The following is an 18,560-nucleotide window of genomic DNA, read 5'->3' as shown; positions in this document are numbered from 1 at the left end:
GGAAGAATATAATCAGATTTTTTATAACACCCAAAATTACCAGCAAATTCAAATCTATTGTCCAACCGTGTTGGAGAAATTGTGGAGAATTTGATGTTAACCATGCGCATGTTTTTTGGCTTTGTCCTAGAATTACACAATTCTGGAACGAAATACACAAAGAGATTGTAATAATATTAGGCTACACAATACCTAAGACTGGTCTGGTTTTATATCTTGGCCTTTTGGAGAATGTTGTTCTTAATAATGACTGTTATTTGTTTAAAATTCTGTTGGTGGCTGCCAAAAAGGTAATAACTAGGAAGTGGTGCCAATCTGACCCTCCCACCAGAAAGGAATGGATACAGACTGTGAACTCATTATATGAGATGGAGATTCTAACACATAGACTGAGGACACAAGAAGAGCAATGCCAGGACAAATGGGAAAAATGGATAAACATCACATCAACGTTACAGGACTAATTTTGGATACGAACGGTACCCTTGAATCTTGTGATACTGTAATAAGAGTCTCCCCCCCACTATGTTATATTTGTTTTGTTTGTTCTGCTTTATTTTTGTTTGTCTTTTTGTAGTGTTTTGAAAATATTCTAAAAATTCCAATAAAAATAAAGTTAAAAAAAAAAAAAAAAAAAAAAAAGAAATACAGATATTCAATTTGGAGTTAAACACATAGTACAAAGTAAACCTTAGTTTAAAGGATAAATATTTTTATTTTTTTTCCCCCCACCAGGGGGTCCTTTTTGTGGGGTCTAGTGTCCCTTATACAACAGTAGGCTGACAGGAAAGGGGGAAGACATGCGGCAAATGTCGTTGGGTCCGGGAATCAAACCCGCGACGGCCGCGTCGAGGACTGGAGGCCTCCAAACGTGGTGCGCGCTACCCTCTACGCCACCGGAGCACGCCCCGAAGGATAAATATTTAGCTAAATATTTGCTAAGGATTTAGCAAATATTTAATTTCAAATGAAACATTTGAAATTAAATATTTTATTTAATTTCAAATTAAATTAAATATTTAATTTGAAATGTAAATATTTATTTTGTAAACTAAATCATGTGGATTTGGACAAAGTTTGGAATGCTAACATTTACAAATATATGAATAAGGTAAATTATTTTGTTTTTATTATAGTAAATTTTAATATGTTTTATTGTCCCAGTAATTTTGATGTTTATGTAGTAAAATCCTTGACTTCTGTTTTGAGCTGTATACATTTCTTTTTTTGAATTTGTGCTCTGTCTAGTGCTGTTGAATAACAGTTACTGGTTTTCCCCAAATAGACCAGTTAGTATAGGAGATATGACAGTTAATACATCAGTTACAGCAGTTACAGCAGTTACAGCAGTTAGTACAGTGGTTACAGCAGTTAGTGCAGCACTTTGTATTTCACCTTGCATCAAGAAACATTGTTTCATACTGGCAGCCCATGCGAATACTGAAAAGGTTTGTTGATTGTACATCGTATTTACTTTTGATGTGTATTTTGTCTGTTGATATGTTTATTTGGTATAAACTTGAAGTAGCATATTAATTTAAGCATTGTAAAATGATTAGCTACTCACGTCTTATATGTGCTTCAGCTCTTACAGTGGTGATATGTGGATTTTAATGCTATGATGAATGGAATGTGCTTTTAAAGGGATTAAATCTCATTAAATTGTAAGTAAAGCTATATCCAAACAACATGGTGAAATTAGGACTTTGAAAAAAAACATATTTTTTTAATAAACCAAATTATTTATTCATTTATCCTGTAACTTTACAAGTGGTACCATAATTTTGAGCTCCTTTCAGAACAAACTGTTTTGGGCACTCTTGTCACTTTAAATTGAAACTGACAGCTAAATCAACTTTTTTTTTTTTTTTTTTTTTTTCTTTTTTTTTGCTGATAAACTATCTAAATATGTTATTCAGGGTTCTTTCTTTAATTTTCAGAGTGAAATTTGGCATTTTTGTGCAATATGTTGAGTTCAGGGTTATTTTGCCCAAAACTGTCTCATTTGCTGGCCTTGTTCGGTCAAACGGTTCTTTGGCAGTTGAATATTCTCCTGTGTTTACCAACAAATAATCCTGTCGTTGTCATGGGACGCCACACTTCCGGAAACTTTGTAACTGACAGTCTTTCTGGAAGGCAGCTGCTGCGGAGTTGCTATGACAACAAGAAACAATCCGCAGGATTAGAACTAGCTCTCATCTCTTTCTATCTAATTTGAAAACAATATAAGTACACTACAAATATTACTCGACCACTATTTTTTGAGTAATACTAAGATAAATATCCGTGGTATTTACTGTTGTACTTACTGTCGAATTAGCAAAATTAGCTTAGCTAATGTAGCTTTTATCTGCAAGCTAACACGGACATAGCCTATGTGTATGTTACTACATGTACTTACTCTGCCAGTCACCAGAACCTTGCAAATTACGTGAAGATGTTGCACGTCCTTTACAAATCCGTTTAAACACAGATTGTATGCGTCCATGAGTTCCAGGCCATAAAGCTCCCCCATGCTATGCACTCTTCCTGTTTACTAAGCAATGAACTATGTCATAGACAGGTATGTTGTCAACATTGACTGACCTGTTATCTATCTCATAAGGCTTGATCAATACAGCAGCGATTTTGTTGATTACTCTTGCACTTTGGTCGACACTCATATGGTTCATATGCTTTGTGCCGTATAGGTTGTAGCGCTTGGTACAACTTCGTCACAGCCTGGTTCGACCCACACACCAATGTTGTCGTCATAAAGGTCTCCAACAATACAGAGAAAGAGTTCCAAAATTTACAATAATTGTTGTTTTGAAAAATTTATAAATATAGAGACATAGTGGGTAAGCGGGCAACGTGCTTTTTTAGTCCTGATCAAAAAATACCAAGTAAATTTAGAGCAGACAAACATGGCCGACTATGTGGCAATAGCGATAGTTTGTGGACTTATGTTAAGCGATTAAATTTAGAGCAGACAAACATGGCCGACTATGTGGCAATAGCGATAGTTTGTGGACTTATGTTAAGCGATTAAAGACTTAACAAAAAGAAAAAGCCTTTGGAATGCATTTTATTATAGCAAGGATGGAATTGGAATTTGTGATTTGTGCTATAATTTGCTTCTGTTTTGTTGGATTGATGTGAGAATGAATTGGGTGTATTTGTCCCATAAAGTGGCTTGAGATTACAACAGTTGTAAATTAGCACCATAAAGTAAACTAAAATGATTAGATTTCATAATTTATCTATTTTTTATTAATATTTCTAATAAGTGACCGAAAATGCTTCTATTAATAGTTGCTCTTTGCTGCGATGACTGTGTGTTGGTTGCAGCTGTTGTAGTGATATTATGGGTGGGACAGCCGTGTTGCATTGACCCCTCCTGACCATAGGGATATAAAACTATATGATTATGTTAGTATTTTAATTTTTACTCCAAAATAAGGGACATAGATAGATGTGTGCAGCATGCTCTAGACTAGGGTCAGCGATTCAAAGCATAAGATCCTGAGTATACTCTAACCCTACTAGTTTCTATTTAAAGGGAATATTACTCAAGTGATATTTTTTTTACAAAGTACATTTCACATGACAAATGTAGACTTAATGTGCCAGGAAGAATATATAAAATATAAATAAATAAATAGATATAGAGATATGTGATTATTTAAAACTGCACACAAAATAAGATCCCATAAAATCAGACAATGAAAGAAGTGAAGATATTTGAGCATAAGATACTGCTCAGCTTGATAAAATCAAGTAATTTATTAAAAGTATTAATTCTCGAGAGAATAATAATGGGTGTCTGTTTCTTTGCTTTCTCCTTAGATTTCCCATGGCAACCTTTCAGCCTTTGCTTCTTCTCATCCTGACTGAATTAGTTGCCTCTCAGTTACGCCCTGTAATCACCACCAAATATGGAAGAGTTCGAGGGAAGGTAATGAATGTGCTAGATGGTAAAATTCAAGTATTTCTTGGAATTCCGTATGCAAGACCGCCTACTGGAAATTTTAGATTCCTTCGTCCAACCCCAAAGCCTAAATGGGATCATGTGTTTGATGCCACTACATTACCAAATACCTGCTACCAGGTGCGAGATACCACCTTTCCAGGTATGATTCAAGAAAACACAAATCAAAATATTTTAAAATAAGTTTAATTTCATCTTGCACCTCTATATCATTTGTCAGTAAAATTACTTGTTCTGTTCTTTGCACTGAGTCTTCCTTCGACACAGTATTCATTGACATTCATATAAACGCAGTCTGTGAAAGAACCACAGTGCTGCTTCTATTGGACCTCAGTACAGCATTTGACTCTGTTGACCATGACATACTACTGAAATGACTGGAAAGTTGGGTTGGACTCACCAGTCCACTACTCAACTGATTCTAATCTTACATAAAGTGTTTCAATAGGTGACTTCTCTTCGAAGCAGACAGAAGTCCGGTGTGGGATATCCCAGAGTTCAATCCTAGGACCTCTCTTATTTAATTTAATATCTATATGCTCCCACTAGCTCAGGTTATAACATGAAATAAGATTAGGTACCTTATCTAGACAGAGCTCTACATTATCAGGTCACCAGGTGACTCTAAACCCATCCAAACTGAACAGATGCTTAGAAATGATAAACTTGTGGATGTGCCAAAACTTTATCCAGCTAAACAGAAACACAACTGAAATTATTATCTTTGGCCCTTAAAAGGTAGGATCTAGAGTCAATGCAGTAGCTTCTGTTATTACAAATAAAAAACAGCGATCAGGCCTGAAATCTGGGTGTAGTGATGGACCCTGACCTGAACCTTCAGAGCTACATAAAGACAGTTACAAAGTCAGCCTAAAGAACATCTCCAGGATTAGAAGACTGCTGTCTCAGCTAGTTCTAAAGAAACTCATCCATGTGTTTATCTTTAGACATATTGATTATTGCAGCAGTGTCTTTACAGGTCTGCATAAAAAAATCAATCAGACAGCTGATCCAGAATGCTGCTGCTTGCATTTTGACTAAAACCAGGAAGCTAGAGAACACCACCCCATTTTTAAAGCGCAGCTCAGAAAATAGACTGTAAAATACTGTTACAAGTTTATAAATCACCGAACGGTTTAGCACCACAATACATTAAAGATCTGCTGTTGCTGTAGCAACCTTCCAGACCCCTGAGGTCTTCTGGTTCTTGTCTGTTCTGCATCCCCATAATTAGAACCAAACATGGAGAGGGAACATTCAGCTTCTATGCATTGCAAATCTGGAACAAACTTTCAAAAAATTGCAAAACAGCTGAAACACTGAGTGCTTTTAAATCTAGACTAAAACCCCACCAGTTTAGAATTGCTTTTGCAACATAATCAATTAAAAATTTAACAATGGCATTTAATATTTCATTTATAGTGTTTCAAAACCAACTCCAAACAGGTGAGTTTTCAGACTAGATTTAAAGAACTCAGTGTTTTACAATTTTCTGGAAGTTTGCTCCAGGTCTGTGGTGCATAGAAGCTGAAATGCTCCTTCTCCATATTTTGTTCTGGTTCTGGGGACGCAGAGCAGACCAGAGTTAGAAGACCAAAGAGGTCTGGAAGGTTGATACAACAGCAGATCTTTATGCATTTTGGTGCTAATTTATTCAGTGTTTTAAAAACTAATAACAGTATTTTAGAGACTGTTCCCTGACCTATAGGGAGCAAGTGTAGGGACTTTCAAACTGGGGAGAGGTGCTCCATCATCCTGGTTTTAGTGAGAACTCGAGCAGAAGCGTTCTGGATCAGCTATAGCTGTCTGATTAATTTTTTTAGGCAGAGTAGGAAGAAACCATTGTATTTTATTTGTCCTTTGCATAATAATTGTGAATTTTTTTTTAATAAAAACATACCTTTTAGGAAATCCCTATTCCGGGGCCCTTATTGCTCACCATCTATATGTTTGTCTTATTTGGAGGGCCTTAACATATGATTGCTGATGATCCTACTGTCAACAAATTGATTTAATATAGGTATTGAGTAATGTCCGACGTCTGGGCCACTCATTTATCGATTCACCTACATTTAAAGCTTATGGGTCATTTGGATGTCAATGTCAATGTGGTAGCATAATTCATTTTACTATGCTGTGATAAACAGTTGTAGTACACTGACAACATGCTGGCAATGTTACAGCAGCACAATACAGTGGGGAGAACAAGTATTTGATACACTGTTGATTTTTCAGGTTTTCCCACTTGCAAAGCTTGAAGAAGACTGTAATTTTTATCATAGGTACTCTTCAACTGTGAGTGACAGAATATAAAACAAAAATCCAGAAAAATACAATGTATGGAGGAGTGGGCCAAAATCCCTGCTGCAGTGTGTGCAAACCTGGTCAAGAACTACAGGAAACGTCTGATCTCTGTAATTGCAAACAAAGGTTTCTGTACCAAATATTCAGTTTCATTTTTCTGGTGTATCAAATACTTATTTCACACAATAAAATGGAAATTAATTATTTAAAAATCATACATTGTATTTTTCTGGATTTTTGTTTTAGATTCCATCACTCACAGTTGAAGAGTACCTAAAATTATAGTCTTCTTCAAGATTTGCAAGTGGGAGAACCTAAAAAATCAACAGTGTAACAAATACTTGTTCTCCCCACTGTACATGCAGGTAAACAAAGATTTTATTTTTTTTAAATTATTTCAACAAATCAGGCATAACACTGTTCACTACAAAGGTTTAACCTTGACAGCCAAAGCTGTAATTTGTTATATGCAAAAAATTCTTATCTACTGTTTAATGTACAGTGTATAATATGCTGATACTAGAGGTCACTACAGTACCCTCAATTAAACAGATATAAATCTGAGGCAAACAAGTAAATTATCCTATGTGTGTTTCAAAAATGTCCTGCATGAGACATGCAGGACATGTCTCATGCCCTGTCTGCCAGTTGGGCAGATGTAGCTCAAAGGTTTTTGTGAGCAGGGCTCACAGAAGGCCAGTTCCAATGTTTTGCTCTTAGCCATTCTTGGGTGTTTTTAGCTGTGTGTTTTACATTTTCATCTTGTTGGAAGACCCATGACCTGCAACTGTGACCAAGCTTTCTCACGCTAGACAGGACATTTTACTCAAAAATGCCTTGATGGTCTTCATATTTTATGACACTCTGCACTGATTCCAGACACCCTGTGCCAGATACAGAAAAGCAACCCCACAACATAATCGAGCTTCCTCCATGTTTCCCAGTAGGGACAGTTTTTTTTTTGTTTTTATTGGTATGCTTCATTTTTCCATCTGTGAACATTAAGCTCATGTGCATTACCAGAAAGCTCCAGTTTTATCTCATCTGTCCAAGGGTTATTCTCTAAGAAGCTTTGTGGCTAGTCAATGAGCCTTCTCCTACATCGCAGTCTCATTTTTATGTTTTGTTTTCCTTCTCGGTCGTCTCTCATGAATTTTACTTTGCTCAAACGACTGATTGTGCGTTCTGACCCAGACGTAACTTGACCTTTAAGTTTACCTTCAATTCCTTTGGATGTTGAGTTCTGGACTCTTTGGTTACCATTCATATTATTTTGCCATCAGTTTCCACCTGCGGCCACAGCCAGAGAGGTTTACTAAAGTCCTGTGCACCTTAAACTTCTAAATAAATGATGTGCAGCTGTAGTCGCAGGAGCATCACTGACTGACTACAAGCTTAAAGAAACCTTTAATACTAATTAGAAGACACACTTTTATTGAACATATCCCTATCTGGTCAAACTATTTTCATTCTTTTCTAAAAGTGCCATCATTTTTGTCCAGGACTGTTCATTAGTTTATTATTTAAAATGATTTAGTTGAACCTCATTTGAAAAACAACGTCTGATCTTTGTTGGTTAATTTTCAACAGATGTTTATTTATTATTACCTGTTTAATTGTAATTGTAATTTTTCAAGTTATTTAAATGACGGTTGAGGTGTATTCTGTCAAGACAGAGGGATGCCAGCAATTTTGTCACTTGTGCTTGAGCTAAAGGTAGAAATATTTCTAATTTCAACTGGTTTGTATTTACTAAGATAAATACAAACACAAACAATATATTCATGATTATGAGGAAAGTTACTGAACTTTTGCTTTATGCACTGACTAAAATTAGTATCCTAATAACTTTATAAAGCTATCACTATAATTATCAGCCTTCTACTGAGTGATGAACACCCCAAGACTAAAGTAAAATTTTGATTCTGAAAATAAGAGAAAAAACAGCCGATGTCCAATGAAAAGCTTTTAAAGACATTCAGATAATCTACAGGAATTATTTGCAACTGTGAAAACTTGTTAAAAGCTCTCTTCCACCACATGCCTTGTTCCTAGCTTGTGGCTCAAACCAGTTGATTATTGAATCAACAAATTATGGAGTGATCCATAACTTTGCACAGCATGAATAAATAGACTTTAACCTTAAGATTATAATATTTAAAAGCTAGTTCAGCATATCTAATCTGTGAAATGCTTGTGAAAAAGGCTAAGGATTCACTGGGCTTAAAGTTTTTAGAATCTTGCAACTACTCTGGCTGTAATCAAACTTTATTGTTAATAAAAATGTGATATTGTTGCAGGGTTTGAAGGTGCGGAGATGTGGAATCCAAACACCCCTGTGAGTGAGGACTGTCTGTACTTGAATGTTTGGGCCCCTATGTTCAAGACATTCACACCCCAACCCGCAGATCGTGTTCCTGTGTTAGTTTGGATATATGGAGGTGCCTTTGTGTCAGGAACATCCTCCCTGGATGTCTACCAAGGCCATTTCTTGTGTAAAGCTCAGAACGTTGTTGTGGTATCTATGAATTACAGGTGAGAAAACATTTCAATTGAAACCACAAATGTACCCAATCCTAGTTCTTGTGACATGGCTTTCTGTATATTTGGCTGTTTCTGCTCAAAAACATTTAATCAAGTTTTCATTGGTTTCAAAGAAAAGGATTATGTCAACAGAATCAAGTTTTCCACGACTCTTTTTTTGACTCATTTGTTCAGACATGAGAGTCATCTGGAACATTGAAGCTAAAAGTGAAAATAAAAGACCAGGACTGGAGAAACGCTGTTACAAAGTCTACAATAGGCATCTCATACATCAGTTTGACTGAATTGGTTTTCTCAAATACTATGAGAGCCAGTTCAATATTCATCTTGAAAACATTAATATAAACATGTTCATATTCACTCCAAACAGCCAGTAGAAAGGTAATCACTAAAAATTAACAAGATGAATTAGTTTTACAAAGTTTTGCATATTTTGTCATAATTGTTCTTATTACTGCTATATTTTTATAAAGCTTCCTTTATATCACTTTTTATCTGCAAAAATGATAACAATGGTCAGTTTTAACACAAGTTGGAAGTGACAGTCAAATATGTTGAATACAACACTAACATATGGTAAATGCTTTTAGTATTTTTATTTTTTTTCTTGTGGTCTTGATTTTTAGACTGGGACCATTAGGCTTTCTGGCTATTCATGGACACTCAAGCATCCAGGGAAATCAAGGTCTACTGGATCAGCGTTTGGCACTTCAATGGGTGGTTGATAACATTGCTGCATTTGGAGGTGATCCTAAAAGGGTAAAATATTGTCCTTATTTTTCCTAAAGTCAGAGATTAATATTGTATGGACCATAAATGAATTAATGTAAATGTACTGACATTTACTTCTGCTCCCAGATAACAATATTTGGGGAGAGTGCTGGAGCAGCATCTGTGGGGTTCCACCTGGTCTCTCCAGGCAGCCAGAGCCTCTTTCATAGGGCTGTGATGCAGAGCGGCGCCCCTAATGCAGCATGGGCCATAGCAAATAAAACTGAGATATATGACAGGTATGTGTGTTTTGTATTGAGCTAGTTGTTCCTGGATATTCTGTGCAGATCATTTAGTTGTTTTTTTTTTTTGTTTTTTTTTCTGAAGTATGATAGTTGTCCTGCGACAGACTGGCAACCTGTCCAGGGTGTACCCCACCTCTCATCCAAAACGTTAGCTGGAGATAGACACCAGCACCCCTCCCGAACCCTCAAGGGACAAGGGTGTTAGAAAATGGATGATTAGATGATAATTACCTTTCAAAATATCTTATAGCCATATAGTAAAAATTATTTGATACTGAAGTGTAATTTTGAACATATTCTAGAGCAGTTCTGGCACATGGTACTGAGGACAACTTAGAAATAAAGCATAAAAGAATACATTCATTCAAAGCTTTCTTTTCCACTCATATGCAGTGCAATGTGTGTCAAAAAAATAGCATTATGAGTACAAAAATACAGTGTCTTGAAAAAGACACAGCCCTCTTCTATTTTGGCTTTTTAGTGCACTCAATGGATCACTAAACTATTTCTAATGTCAAATATGATCTTAGAAAATATAAAAAACAGTTTTCAAATGTTGATTTCAATTAATAATCCAAATCAACCTAGCTTTATGTGAAAAAGTAATTACTGTATAAACACCGAAAAATGGTTGTGCCACCTACAAGTGTAACAAGATTTCCATTAGACATTTTTGTTCCAAGAATCAGTGACATTTAAAATCCTGCCACAGCATCTCAATCAAATTTAATGGTTTACTCCCAGTTATTTCCTTTGCCTTAAAACATCTATAAATGAACATCAACATTTGCAATGAACACATATTTAAAATTTGAATCTAAACTAAGATAAGTTGATCAAAGCCGTATGATGAAATGCTCACTCTTACCATATATGGAAGTTCAGAGTGGAGGAGGACTAGACGTTTAATACATGAGTGGTTTTTTTAATAATGATCAAAAATGCCTTATCCCACATAAAGGTAAACCACTCAAACTTTTGATCTGCCATGGAAGATCAAAAGTTTTCCGCACCAACACAAACTTTTTCATTTGACAATACCAAACTACAAATCTCCAAAGCTTACCTACTTGCACTGAAATATGTTTCCATTCAGTGTCAGTAACTTGAAGAGGATCAAACACAATTTTCATCTTATATTGTTTAAAAAATTATAAAATTGAACCACTTTATTTCCAAAAATAGCGTGACTCACATAAAAAATAAAAAATAAATAGTAATAATTATGCGAGACCTCAATTGGACGTAAATGACACGATCTGACGGACGCAGGGACTGAGCAGTGAATACAGAACAGGTGTTCATTAAGGGATCGGCTTTTCCACAGTCAGACAGGCCAGTGTCAGAGCCAGGGAATCCAAATCCAGGTCAGGCGGTTCCTGATCTCAGGGTCAGACAAACTGGGGGTCAGAGCCATTGTTCCAAATCCAGGGAAGGTGATTCCTGATCTCAGGGTCAGACAAACTGGGGGTCAGAGCCATTGTTCCAAATCCAGGGAAGGTGATTCCTGATCTCAGGGTCAGACAAACTGGGGGTCAGAGCCATTGTTCCAAATCCAGGTCAGGCGGTTCCTGATCTCAGGGTCAGACAAACTGGGGGTCAGAGCCATTGTTCCAAATCCAGGGAAGGTGATTCCTGATCTCAGGGTCAGACAGACGGAGGGTCAAACCAGGATGTCCAAATCCAGTGGAGTAGGTCAGGATTGGGGACAGGAAGGGTAACAAGACAGAAGGGAAGAGACAGACAGATTAGTAACCGCGCAAATCGCTCGAGTAGCCACAGCGGACCTGAAGGTGTTGCCTCTGAGGGTTTCTCAACAATCTGATACTGTGCAGGAGGACCATCTGTCCTTACATGGCAGCAGCTGGACATCAGGGTGATAATGATCAGGTGTGAGTGGTCAGAGCTCAGCAGCAGCTGTGACAGGTCCCCCCTTCAAGGCGCCCCTCAGGATAGCCGAAGGCGTCCATGATGACTGTTGAATTCATGGATGATTTGAGGGTCCAGGATAGAAAAACACCCCACCCAGCTCTGCTCTTCAGTACCGTACCCTTCCCAGTCCACCAGGTACTGAAGACCACACCCACGACGCAGGAGACGGATGTGTAAACAGGGCCACCATCAACAATCCTAGGTGGAGGGGGAGGAAGAGCAGGGGGACAGAGGTGACTAGAGATAATGGATTTAATCTGGGACACGTGGAATGAGGGATGGATCCTCAGTGTTCAAGGAAGGTTAAGATGAACAATCACTGGATTGATAATCTTGTGAATGGTAAACGGGCCAATAAAACGAGGTGAAAGTTTCTTATAGTCTGTCTTGAGAGGTATGTTTCTTATGGACAACCAAACCTCTTGACCAGGTTGGTAACTGGGAGCTGGGGTCCTGTGACAATTGCGTTCAGCGGTGCGGGAGAGAGTTGCATGGGTGCGTCTCCACAAATGACGACACCGGCGAAAGTGATGCTGCACAAATAGTACTGAGAGTTTCTGTTCCTGAGAGGGAAATAGAGGTGGTTGATAACCCAAGGACACCACAAATGAGGACTTACATGTGGCTGTACTGGTAAGGGAGTTGTGGGAGTATTCTACCCAAGGTAGATGCTGAGACCAAGAGGCAGGGTTGTTAGTTATGATACAGCTCAAGGCTGTCTCTAATTCCTGGCTGACCTTCTCAGTCTGGCTGTTGGTCTGTGGGTGGAAGCCCAATGAAAGATTGAGTGTGTTTCCTAAGGCTTGACAGAAGGCATGCCAGACTCTGGTTGTGAACTGGGGTCCCCAGTCTGTAACAATGTTCAGGGGGATGCCATGTAACCGAACCACATGATGCACTAGAAGATTAGCAATTTTCATGGCAGTCGCCGATGTGAGTAATGCTACAAAATGGGCAGACTTAGAAAACCGGTTAACAATGGTTAAAATAACAGTTACCTTCGGATGGGGGGGGGACCCTGTAACAAAGTCCATTGAAATGTGTGATCAGGGTCGTCCTGGGACAGGCAGAGGGCACAAGGATCCAGGGGGTTGTTTATTGCTGGACTTTTCTTGATTACAAGAGGAAACATACTGACGGGTGTCTTGAGCCATAGATGACCACCAGAAATGGCTCCGCAATAAGGTCAGTGTTCAATGGACCTGGATGGCAAGCAAACTTAGAAGCATGGATCAATTGGAGAACCTTAGGATGAACACTTTCTGGAATATACAAATGGTTGGGAGGACAGTCCACTATGGTGGGTTGTTCGTGTTGAGCCTATCTCACCAACTGTTTTTGTGATCAGTCCAGACTATAAATGGTTGTGTGGACCCCTCCAGCCAATGACACCAGTCCTCCAGAGCCAGCTTGACTGCCAGTAGTTCCTGGTCAGGAGGGCTGAGTCTCCTAGAAAAAAAGTACAAGGAGGTGGCTTGTGTGCAGAGCCAGAATGCTGGGACAGAACTGTCCCTACTGCAGTGGCTGATGTATCCACTTCCACAACAAACTGTTGGGATCTGGCTGAATGGGGACTAGTGGGGAAGAAAACAGTTGTTCAAAATCCTTGAAGGTCACTGCTGCCTCTGATGACCATGTGAAGGGCTGCTTGATAGAAGTGAGTCAAGTTAGTGACTGGGCAAAAACGCTGTAGTTCTTAATGAACTTACGATAGAAGTTCACAAATCCCAGAAAATGCTGGAGTTGCTTTCGTGTACCGAGTTCTGGCCATTCCAGCACTGCTTTGGTCTTGGCAGGATCGGCTCTGATATGTCCATCCTCAATGACAAACCCCAGGAAGTTAACTATGGAGAGATGAAAACTGCATTTCTCAGCTATAAACAGTTTGTTCTCCAGCAGCCTCTGAAGAATCTGACGAACATGACCGACATGCTCCTCCTTGGTCTGTGAGAAGATGAGTATGTCATTCAAATAAACAGACACAAAATGATTTAAGAAATCCCTCAAAATGTCATTAACAAAAGCCTGGAAGACAGCAGGGGCATGTGTTAGGCCAAAAGACATCACCAAGTATTCAAAATGGCCTATTGGTGTCTTAAAAGTCGTCTTCCATTCATCTCCCTCAATACAGTTCAGCACCATAAGTAAATATGATATTTTCTTTTTTTGTCACATTATGTAGATGGACATATGCTTCTCTGTGCCCATATATTGAATTAATTCAAATATCGAATTAGTATTAACAGCCACCTTGTGCAGATTGGCACTTGGAGGATGCTTGATTACACTGCTGGCTATTTCCATTTATGATCACAGTGCCAAACTGCTGCATTACACATAAAATGGACAAGTATTCAAATAAAAAAGAATATGACCTTTATTAGTGAGAATGCAAATGCATTCTAAACTAAACACAAGAAATGAATAATAAACATAATCTAACTAAATTAACCAAAGACAGACTGCAATAAACAATAACAAACACAAAACACACATACTCAAAACACTCAAAACTATAAATCCAGAAAAAAAACACCAAGACAATCAAAGATCCCAACACCCTGAACTTCTATTTTTCATGGTAGTCTGTGTCCCATCTCCATTTTTTTATTTTTTATTTACTTTTATTTTTTATGTTTTCTATAAACATTTAGTATTATTTGCTTTACATAGTGCTGCAGTTCCTGCTTGGTGCCAACTAATTGTTTTATTGAACTCTTTTCCCAACAAACAGAGCCATCGGACTAGCAAAATTGCTAAAATGCCCCGTGGATAGTCCCTATCGTATGGCATTTTGTTTACAGGATGCTAGTGCTGAAGACTTAGCAAACAAACAATATGAAAATCTTGTTCCACCTTCAATTTTGTCCGTGCCTTTTATCCCAAATATTGATGGAGACGTCATACCATCTGACATAGAAGTAAGTCTCTACGTGTTTGCATAAGTGATTTCTTCAAAAAGTGAAGAATTGCAAAAGTTTGACATATTTGCAATATTTGAATTGTATTGAATGCTGTGTTAAATTACCATTTGAAAAACAAAAACGTCTTGCTAAACAACAACAGCAAACCTTGTCTCAGTGACCAAGAACCTATAATTCTCTCCTCTCTCTTGTAGAGAGAGGAGAGAATTTGAATTTCCAAATATTCAAAGGGAAATGAAAATCTGTTAATTACAGTACATCCTTGAAGAAAAACTTTTTTTTTATTATTAAGATTTTGTGGTAAATCCCTGTAGGTTTTCCACCGCATGGCACCGTAAACTTGTGGTCCCAGAAATATCTTAATTTGTATTTGGACAGACAACATTTTGCTCATGTTCAACCAGTAGTTGTTGAACATGAGCAAATGACACTAGGAAAGTGACATTCATTGTCAATAAACAATATAATTCAACATCATTTCTAAACTGATCTTAGAAACCTATGTGTAACAAAAAGGTTTGACTTGTCAATGAATACCTAAGATCAAGACATTTTTAAATTGAGGATGGATCCAACGTAATTATTTTAATCATGTCTTTTTTTTTTCTTCTGCAGACGTTGCTAAACCTCACTAATCTTCCCAAAAAAGAACTGTTGATAGGCTTGAATAAAGATGAAGGAACCTACTTTCTTCTTTATGGAATGCCTGGTTTCACTCGCCAGGGTGAAAGTTTAATCACCAGGAAGGACTTTATGGATGGTTTACCACTAGTATTGACAAATAAGAGTGAGCTTGTTAAAGAAGCTGCTATTTTTGACTACACTGATTGGGAAGATGAATACAATACAAGGACCAACCGTGATCAAATGGGTAGGATGGTTGGAGATGTGCTGTTCAGTTGTCCTGTAATGACGTTTGCTACTAAGTAAGTTCCAGGTCTCAGGTTAAGTTATAAATGCTTTTATATAGAAAAAAACATTCTCTGTTCTAACTGTGGTGTACATATGCTTGATCCCTGATAGTTATACCAAATAACTTTATTGAACTATTTATAGAACTACTTCATAGAAGTATATTTATAGAACGTTATGGAACTATTACTTAATTTCACTTTGGGATCAATAAAGTATTTTTTAAATTGAAACAAATATAAAACACAGGTTAACTTTCTCAAATAATAATAAAAAATGCATAATTTTCCATACATTTCAAAATTATGTTCATGTTGTGTAAATCCATCACATAAAATCTCAATCACATACAGTCATATTCAACAAATGTCAAATCTAAATGTGCATTTTGATGAGGCTTGTTTTTCAGAATAGAAATGCCTTTCGAAAATAACTTTTAAGCAGTTATTAATATACCTTTCTTTAGGCCACGGTTTTGGATTAAATGTTTTGTTTAATTGGTTTGATGTAGCATACTAATCCTAGTTTACAGGTCATTTCATGATCTGTCAGCAAAAATCATCATAATTACCAGAAATAAGTAATTAAAATATCCGTAGTTACTCTAATGTTTCAGTTGATTAATTTTTAATACATTTCAGTAGCACTGCCACTTTTGTATTATGCATATATGGTTACATGGTTGTGTTTGTAATTGGCCAAATTATAAAAAAGTTGAAGGTGGTAGCAATGCATTAGGGGAAGTGAATGTTTTCTTATCTTTACAAAAATATCAACAATGCAAAAAAAAAAAAATGTTTTGTTTAGTTACAGTGCAGAACAGCGAATGGATAATTTGAGTCAAAAAAAATCCTCTAGTTGTCAAACTAAACTCATTATTTGATGTTATCAATGGTTTTCAAGATAAAAATAAATAATTGATTGTTTAGATGCTGCTTGTAGCAAAAGCATAATATATATTTATACAGCTACTATAGAGTTTATGATTCTCAAAAAGAAAAGCTAAAATAAAATTGGAGGTGGCTCAATACTTTTCTTTTACTACCATGACTTACTCTATATGTGGCTATAGTAGTGAGTGAGATGCTGTCCTATTTTAGACAAAAGGGTTTCAAATGTCAGAGTTCTGTTTGGGGCTTCATTTACACTGTAATAAATGTCACCTCTGAACTGTGGCAATATTTCTAAGGAAAAACACACTAATTAACTTATTTTACATCTGTTAAGTCTTATTAGTATTAGTACCAGCTGCAATGCAAAAATATGCAAATCTGATGTATTTATTGACTTTTCATTATTGTTTTAGGTTTGCAGAACATGGCGGTAAGACCTTTTTTTATTTTTTTGAGCATGTGTCATCTAAAAATCCCTGGCCAAAATGGGCAGGTGTTATGCATGGCTATGAGATAGAATTTGTCTTTGGGATGCCTCTGGATACTGCGTTGAACTACTCGGAGTATGAAGTGACAGTGTCCAAGAAGATTATGCAGCACTTTGGCAACTTTTCTCGGACTGGGTAGGCTAAACAGATTCTCATTCAGTCATGCAGAGATTGTGAGAAACCTAAAAACTCTTTTGTTTTACCTTTTCAGAAATCCAGGGTTTAAAGTAGATGATTGGCCGTTGTTTACTGCTGAATATCAGCACTATCTCACTTTGGATGAAGATAGTAAAGGAATACAGAGGAAGTTAAAAGCTAATGAATGTCATTTGTGGAACAATTTGATGCCTGAATATCAGAAGTTGTCAGGTGAGACACACTAACAAGTCCCTCTACACTGCAGGTGTCAGACTCCAGTCCTCAAGGGCCGGTGTCAGGCAGTTTTTAGATGTGCCACAGGTACAAAACACTGGAATGAAATGTCTTAATTACCTTATCCTTTTGTAGATTAGTTCTCCAGTGCCTTGCAAATGACTTAATTACTCTATTCAGGTGTGGTGTAGCAGATGCACCTCTAAAAGTTGCAGGACAGTGGCCCTCCAGGACTTGAGTTTGACACCCCTTCTCGACACAGTCTGACACAATTGTATACGGAAGGTGTTTGTTAATACCTCAAAAATAGATGTTTTTCCTGTTGAGAATAGCCATTCTGGTTTGCTCTAAGTTTTTAAACTAAAAAAATTCAGATCAAAGATGAAATTAAATCTTGTAACTGAAGCTATTCCTTGTGAAAGATTACTTAATCCCACACACAATCTCTTTGCTCTTTGTCTTTCACAGATTACCTGACGCACTGCAGTTCAAGTGGGATTGTTCACTACAATTGGGTGTTCCTTCTTATTTTGTTAATTATCAGTTTAACCCATTGACTGAGCTCTTGCTCTCTGTTTAGTTCATGTGTTTAATGTGTAATGTGTAACAGGTGGGTGCTTGTTTTTTTTTAAATATGTCTAATATTATCAGAGCACCACCTGAGGCCACATGCTGTTCTTTGGGGCCCGATAGCCTGTTTTACTTAATGGTTCACTGAAAAGCATAGTTTGGAAAAATACCCTTTAAAACTATTTTTACACTGTTTGAATAACTTCTTCCCTATGCTGATTAAGAATAGTTGTTAAAGTAGTTTATCATTAAAACTAATTTATTCTATTTTTCCTTGACTGGTTTTTTATTTGTTAGAAACAAACAGATGTCACCAGTTGTTGCTCGGCCTTTTTAACACCTTGTTATTAAATACAAATGTGAAAATGGGGAAATAGCAACAGAAAAAGGTTGAGTAATCTCTCTCTTTCTCTTTCTCTCTTGCTTATAAGCTACATTGCAAGAACTATTTCTAAGCTTGTGGTTTGTTTATTCTTGCTATACTATGTATATATATATATAGTAATATTTGCTAAGATGGCTATCAATTACTATTACATCTTCCTCTGGGCTTTCAGATATTGTATAAATGCAGAGTAACAACTTCATGTCAATTTTTGAGTTTCAAGAAATTCAAGCTTACTGGCTCTAACCCT

General features: G+C 37.0%; 1 protein-coding gene across 1 annotated transcript; it reads left to right on the top strand.

The window, feature by feature from the left end:
• Nucleotides 1-1,344: 1,344 nt before the first annotated feature.
• Nucleotides 1,345-18,192, top strand: LOC122832367 (cholinesterase-like). Its single transcript, XM_044119027.1, has 10 exons — nucleotides 1,345-1,448; nucleotides 3,829-4,112; nucleotides 8,575-8,809; nucleotides 9,445-9,577; nucleotides 9,677-9,828; nucleotides 14,501-14,687; nucleotides 15,306-15,616; nucleotides 16,909-17,118; nucleotides 17,195-17,352; nucleotides 17,824-18,192. The coding sequence occupies exons 1-10, from the start codon at nucleotides 1,432-1,434 to the stop codon at nucleotides 17,910-17,912; spliced, it is 1,776 nt and encodes a 591-aa protein (XP_043974962.1). The 5' UTR covers nucleotides 1,345-1,431; the 3' UTR covers nucleotides 17,913-18,192.
• Nucleotides 18,193-18,560: the final 368 nt, after the last annotated feature.

This window comes from Gambusia affinis, linkage group LG06, assembly GCF_019740435.1.
Source record: "Gambusia affinis linkage group LG06, SWU_Gaff_1.0, whole genome shotgun sequence".
Lineage (NCBI taxonomy): Eukaryota > Metazoa > Chordata > Actinopteri > Cyprinodontiformes > Poeciliidae > Gambusia > Gambusia affinis.
This window is presented reverse-complemented; position numbering and strand designations above follow the sequence as displayed.

Excerpts from the sequence above, each read along its gene's own strand:
- LOC122832367 (XM_044119027.1), top strand. Across the intron at positions 9,578-9,676 it reads TTGGAGGTGATCCTAAAAGG|ATAACAATATTTGGGGAGAG; the intron begins GTAAAATATTGT and ends TTCTGCTCCCAG. Across the intron at positions 9,829-14,500 it reads AAAACTGAGATATATGACAG|AGCCATCGGACTAGCAAAAT; the intron begins GTATGTGTGTTT and ends CCCAACAAACAG.